This window comes from Polypterus senegalus, chromosome 4 (genome assembly GCF_016835505.1).
Source record: "Polypterus senegalus isolate Bchr_013 chromosome 4, ASM1683550v1, whole genome shotgun sequence".
Lineage (NCBI taxonomy): Eukaryota > Metazoa > Chordata > Cladistia > Polypteriformes > Polypteridae > Polypterus > Polypterus senegalus.
The window spans coordinates 241,394,730-241,401,077 of NC_053157.1; the positions used below are offsets into that span (position 1 = coordinate 241,394,730).

A 6,348-nucleotide genomic window follows, 5' to 3' on the forward strand; every position below is an offset into this window, starting at 1 on the left:
CTCATGATTGGTTATTCTTATCAGGTGAATCAATTCTAAATCTTTATCCTATTTATTCAGGTGTCTGTAGTAAGAGAGGTGGAAGAAAATGAGAAGAGCTTCACTGCTCTGATACGGTGCATTGAGGAAACCCACAGAAAACTGACAGAGAGGATCAGAGAACAGGAAAAGAGAGAAACGGAGAAGGCTGAAGGAGTCATGGAGCAACTGGAGAAAGAGATTGAGGACCTGAAGAGGGGAGAAGCTAAGCTGAAGGAGCTTTTAGAGACCAAGGACCATCTCCACTTCCTACAGGTGAGAGCGACACTTCACAGGGAGTTTGATCAGACTGGGGTGTGTGGGACTTGATAACATTTAGAGAGAAATTTAAAAGATCTGAAGAGTTTGTACAACAGGACAAGAACAGACCATTCAGCTCAACACAGATCGTCTTTTCATATTTCCTTAACATTTCCAATATTCTTTTTACAAATATCTCAAAGTTGGTAACTTCACCTACATGAGAAATCAATGAATCTACAGCTGTCTGTATGAAAAAGTTATTTTTATGAAGTGTAAAAGATGACATCTAATAAAGGATGGTGCCAACTCTTCAGCCAGGCTACCTCCTGATGTCTCCGTCCTTTAACTGATGAGATTCAAATCCTTCAGCATTTCCTCACAGCTCAGACCCCACAGTCCAGTCTCATCTCTCATCTCTCATCTTTCTTATGTGTTTTTCTCTCACACTCCACACAAGAGTCCTGATGTCGACTGTGTTTCACAGACATTATGGAGATTCAGTTCTTGATTTACACTCCACACATGGTGGACGCTATATAACTCAGCTTGCTGTAGCTTTCTCTCTATTGTATGGTGGATGATGATGATGATGGTGATGAAGAATCAAAGGCTCCTAGGATTTCATCATAAGTCAAACTTATGAGCTGCAGACCTTCAATTGTATAATCATATTAAAGAGCTTTCGCCCTACATGTGTTAGTCTATACATTTAATTTTATTTAATTAAGTTTGACTCAGAACCATAAAATGCCGAATGCCTTGTTTTGTGTGCAAGTCAATTCTGGACCCTCCTGCCCCCTCAATCCCTTTATCTTGACTTGCCACTCATGGAGTCCTGTGTGAAAAGCTCATTGATAGTTAAGGTTGATAATCTCTGAAGCTCCACTAAACTCCACCAAATATTCTCTCCTAAATAACCAACAAGTCAATGACAGGCGTTCTCACCATCTAAACCCATGCTGACTGCCCACCACACTGATCCTTAATTCAGAACAGCCCCCTCTTATCAGCATTACTTACTTTTTAATGTCTCTTTTCTGAAACCTCGTCCCCTCTTCTCTCCTGATGCAGACTTTCTCCTCTCGCTGTGTCCTTCCTGCTAATGGAGACTCACTGAGCTTCACTGTCACTGCTGAGTTCTCATCTGAGGACCTGAGAAAGGAGCTGTCAGGTCTGACAAAGAGTCTGGAGAAGATCAGCCAGTGGGTCACCATGACAAGGACTCCATCAGGTACAGCGTCTGGTGACATTGTGTTTGTTATTGAAGTCCATTAGGAGGACCAGAGTGACAATAAGAGGACACTGAAGAAGGCCTGCTCTTTAACATTTATCTGGCATGCTTTGCTGTTTATTATTTTTTACTATATAGCGCCTTTTACTTTGATTAGCAGAGTGATAACAAACTCTCTAAATAATCAGCTGTGTTTAATCAGATGAATTAGAATTTTAACTTGAAATGTTTTACTCCTTATACTTTTTCCATATACTCTCCTAAAAGTCCTTTTTTCACTTAACTTTCTTTTTATTTCCTTTGCTTTACTCAACTTAAGATTAATGAACAGAAATGTGTTTTAAATGGCTAAGCCGGCTCAGAGCACAAATGAATTGTTTATTTGAGAACAGAGAAGACGTTAATGGACTCAAATTGAGCTCAGCGTCAGTGCTTTATAACATCAGAACATCTCAATCTGCTCCTGCTGTCTTCGCTGTCCATTACATTCTGCTGGATGGAGTCCACGTTAAAAGTTCACGTTCATCCATTTTCAGCTGTGCTCCACCTGGGCTCTCGTGTTTTATATGCCTGCTGTTGTTTGCTCAGAAGTCGTGTCTCCCACCAACATTTAAAAGGAGTTTACACACCAAAAGCATTTTATTTGATATATTTTGGTGGTGAAGATAAGCAAATTGGAGGACTGCGTCAGAACTCTGAGTACTTGAGGACCACCTGAACATTTCAGTGAGTGCAGCCTCAGAGTAAAACACACTTTATAAATTATGAATTACGTACGTTTACACATAAAGACAGTGATTTGTTTAAACACAAACTAAGGTCAAGCAGCCAAGAGCACAGGGTCCATCACAGCCGTCCACCACATTAGACATTTACTGTATGTGTGTATTGTGAAAATAAGCAGAGAGAGTGGGCACAAAGAGTTGGGGTACCACCCTGAAATACCCCGTTTAATGATGAAGATGAAATAAAAAGCACAAAGACGGAGCACAATGATGACGTCTGCTGCAATCAAAGGCTGTCAAGTTAAAGTCACTTGTGAGTCGGAGCTCCGTCTTCCTCAGTCACAGATCTGTAATGAACACCCACTGCTGGTGACATTTTATAGTGGTGTCACTGAAGAGGCGGAGCTTAATTAGTGGGCTGTAGAAGTGACGTCACTCGTCTTGTGGCCTGTGAACTCACTGAAGTGATGACGTTAGCAGGAGCAGCACCCTCTCGACTCTGGGTGTGATTTTGTAATTAGATGGACCTTGAAGATGTGAAGAACTGTACCTGCTTGTCAATATGTATAAAGTACAGAATATTTATGATATTGTATCTCAGCATGAACACCAAGACATGGAGTTCAAGGGACCTTCTGTAGACCTCTGTGATAAAATTTTGGTGAGGCAAAGATCAGAGCCAAGGGATAAAGCCATTTGTAAATCTTTGAGTGTTACCAGGTGCACAGCGGCCTCAAGAATTGGAGAATGGAAAATGTTTGGAAACACCAGAACACTTTCTAGAGATTGCCAGTCTGAGTTACTGGGAAGGAATGGCCTTGGCCAGGGAGGTGACCAAGAACCTAATGGTCACTACAACAGAACCTCAGACGTCCTCTGCTGAAATGAGAGAAACTGTTTGACAGAACGGCCATCTCAGCAGTGCTCCACAAATCAAGCGTTTATGGTGGAGTGCAGAGAAGATACTCTCAAGTAAAAGACAAATGACAGCCTGAGAGCATCAAGGGAAAAATTCAAAGATCTGATGAGGCAAACATTGAACACTTTAGACAGAAGACCAAGTAGGATATCTGGAGAGGACCAGGCACTGCTCACCACCTGCCTAATGCCATCTCTACAGTGAAGATGGTGGTGACAGCATCAGGCTGTGTGGACAGAGTGACAGGTCAGAACTGAGGAGAGGAGAAGTGTAGTCAAATATAAAGAGGACCTTAAAGAAAACTTGTTACCTTAGACTAGGCGATGGATCAACAACCTGAAGACTACAGACTAAACAACACTGGAGTGGCTTTGTGACAAGTCTGAGTGTCCTTGACTGACAAGACTGAGACCCCACAGAACAGGAGACACCTGAAGATGGCAGTTCACAGACGCTTACCTTAAAATCTGACACAGTTTGAGAGGATCTGCCAGGAAGAATGGGATCAACTGGCCAAATCCAGGAGTGTAAAGCTTGAAGTGACACTTAATCATTAAGACCACCAAAGAGCCTTCAACAAAGACCTGAATTAAGTGTTTGAATACTTCTAGGAAGGGGAAGTTTCAGTTTTGATTTGTAATAAATGTGCAGACCTTCCTGAAGACCTGTGCTCACTTTGTCATTATGGGTTACTGACTGTAGACTGATGAGCACAAAAGGCACTGAACAAAATTCTCTGCTTTATGCTGAACCTGAAGACACGCCCACAAGACTACTGCGCATGCACAGCGTTTTGTTCCTGAATTGTAACGCTCACAGTCTCTTCCTGCTTGTTTGCGTTTTTCAAGTTACAGTTTGCTGTTACCTTTTGTAACTGTGTGTTGTGCGTTACTGACAAAGTAAGTCTTTTCTTTTTTTGCAGCGTTCTCTGTAACTTAACATCTTAGTTAAAGTTGCAACTTATGTTGACGGTAAGTTCAAGTATAGAAAAGCGCTATTATGGTATGTTTGCTGTTTGCGAATGAACATATTGTTAAGTCTGTGCACTGTTGACCTTAGGGGAGAGATGCGCTGTATTTTACTTCATTCTAGGACGTTAAAATATGTTGATTTTTGCAGTATTAAACGTAAAGTTTTTTTTGTAAACGAATGCCGTCTTGTATGGAGGAATATTTCGGACAAAATTAAATAAATAAATAAAAAATAAATAAATGAGCAATTAAATAAAAGTACTGTGAAAAGCGAGCATAAATGTTTTACGAAATATGTTTTTTGTTGGTTATTTATTTAATTTGTCCGTCACATTCCTACAAACCATCATGAAATACGACTTGAAATAAAACTGTCACTTTCACTCGTCAAAGTTGAGAGGGTGGGCTCTAACACCCCCTCTAGTTATTGATTGGTGAATCGATAGCACAAAAATTAATTAGAAAAATGATTACTACTGCCGATGAAATGGATTCTGCCGAAGATATTACGTATTTCAGAGAGAGAATTGAAGATTTATCGGAAGAAATTGAAATGTTGTTACAATGTTTGCCACTGATCAGAGTTGTAAAGTTGTTTGAAAAAGTAGCTGCGAATCTGCACCTGACTTTATACTCGTAAAACAAGAGTCAGATACTCAGTTCAGAATATTAGTTGGCGCTGCTTTGGGTATTCCATGTCAAAGTACCTAAACTAATAGAGCCGGTGCAGCTTACCGTATATCAAACTGGCTCATTGCCTTGTGATCGTCTTCTCCGATACACCATATAGATCTGCAATCGGTCGTACTTTTAAACCGCAATACGTAATATCTTAGGCAGCATCCATTTCATCGACAGTAGTAAACATTTTTCTAATTAATTCTTGTGCTATCGATTCACCAATCAGTAACTAGAGGGGGTGTTAGAGCACACCTCTCAACTTTGACGAGTGAAAGTGACAGTTTTATTTCAAGTCGTATTTCATGATGGTTTGGAGTAAAGTTACGGACAAAATTAAATAAATAAATAATAAAATAAATAAATAAATAAGCAATAAAAAACATATTTTGTGACAGATTTATTTATTGAGGCTTTCATTTCATGACACATTTATTTATTTTTGTTCACATTTCACTGTAGTTTTATTTATTTGCGTATTTATTCATTTATTTATATATTATTTTATTTATTTATTTATTTTTGTCCGAAATATTCCTCCATAGTCTTTGGCGTTACGCTGTTCCTATTATTCTAGTTAATAGTGCCACCTACTGGTTTGATTAAACAATACGTAAAGATGAGTGATGTTTAACTTTGCTCTTCCTGAATACTGTGTAACTTTGACATTTAATTAGTTATGTTCATATATGTATTTCATTTGTATTTGTGCACTTATTGTATTCATTTATTTCTGTTTAGATACCACACATACACTTACGTATACAAATCTATCAAAGTACTTGAAGCGAGCTGGTGAAGGGTGTTATCTACTCTCTGGTGTAGCTGCGGTTCTTTCTAAATGAAGAATTAGGCCAGCAAGTGTACAATCAGCACAGTGACGTACAACTGTCTCTCACAGGCACATTAATCCATTTAAAATTAAATCAACAACACAGTAAAGTGTGCAGAAAGTGAGGGGGTCTCAATACTCTCTGACTCCCTGTATATTTATTATTAATATGAATATTCAAATCGACATTTGGCCTAATTTGCCAGCCCTTGTATATTTTATAAATGTTTTATTTGAACTCCTCTGCATTTGTAATTCGTGTTTAAGAACTAAACTAAGATCCCACAATGCCATCTTCACAGTTTCCATTCTTCTTCTCTTTTCTTTTTATTTTCAGCTCCAGTTTTTGCCCTCCAGCCTCCTGAACCTCAGAGCAGAGACGACTTTTTAAAATGTGAGTTTGTGCTTTGACTGAATGGATCATCACAATAAAAATCAGTGAAGTTTTAATAGAGCAGGACAGGCTTAGGATATGAAAGTCTGAGTGTCGTGTGACTGAGGGGCTGAGAGTGATGGGGGTCCTGTGACTGGTGCATTATGGGATAGAGAGACTCAGGCAGGGAATCACCAAAGTCGTCTGTTGAACCCAAGGTGAAGACTACAAGACCTCCTCCACTGAGCTTCATGGTCCAGTGAGCACAGCTTCTAATATTCTCAAGATGTTTGAGAGTCCACAGGACTGTAGCCCACCTACCCTGATGAGACCACCA

The 6,348-nt window shown here is 39.5% G+C and overlaps 1 protein-coding gene across 1 annotated transcript in view; it reads left to right on the plus strand.

Annotated features, from left to right (window-relative positions):
* LOC120528956 (E3 ubiquitin/ISG15 ligase TRIM25-like) overlaps positions 1-1,597 on the plus strand; it is a 208,159-nt gene extending 206,562 nt beyond the window's left edge. Inside the window, exons 4-5 of the mRNA XM_039753027.1 lie at positions 61-294; positions 1,354-1,597. Of these exons, the coding sequence (XP_039608961.1) occupies positions 61-294; positions 1,354-1,557 (438 nt within the window). The 3' untranslated portion in view covers positions 1,558-1,597. The remainder of the gene's footprint in view (positions 1-60; positions 295-1,353) is intronic.
* Positions 1,598-6,348: the final 4,751 nt, after the last annotated feature.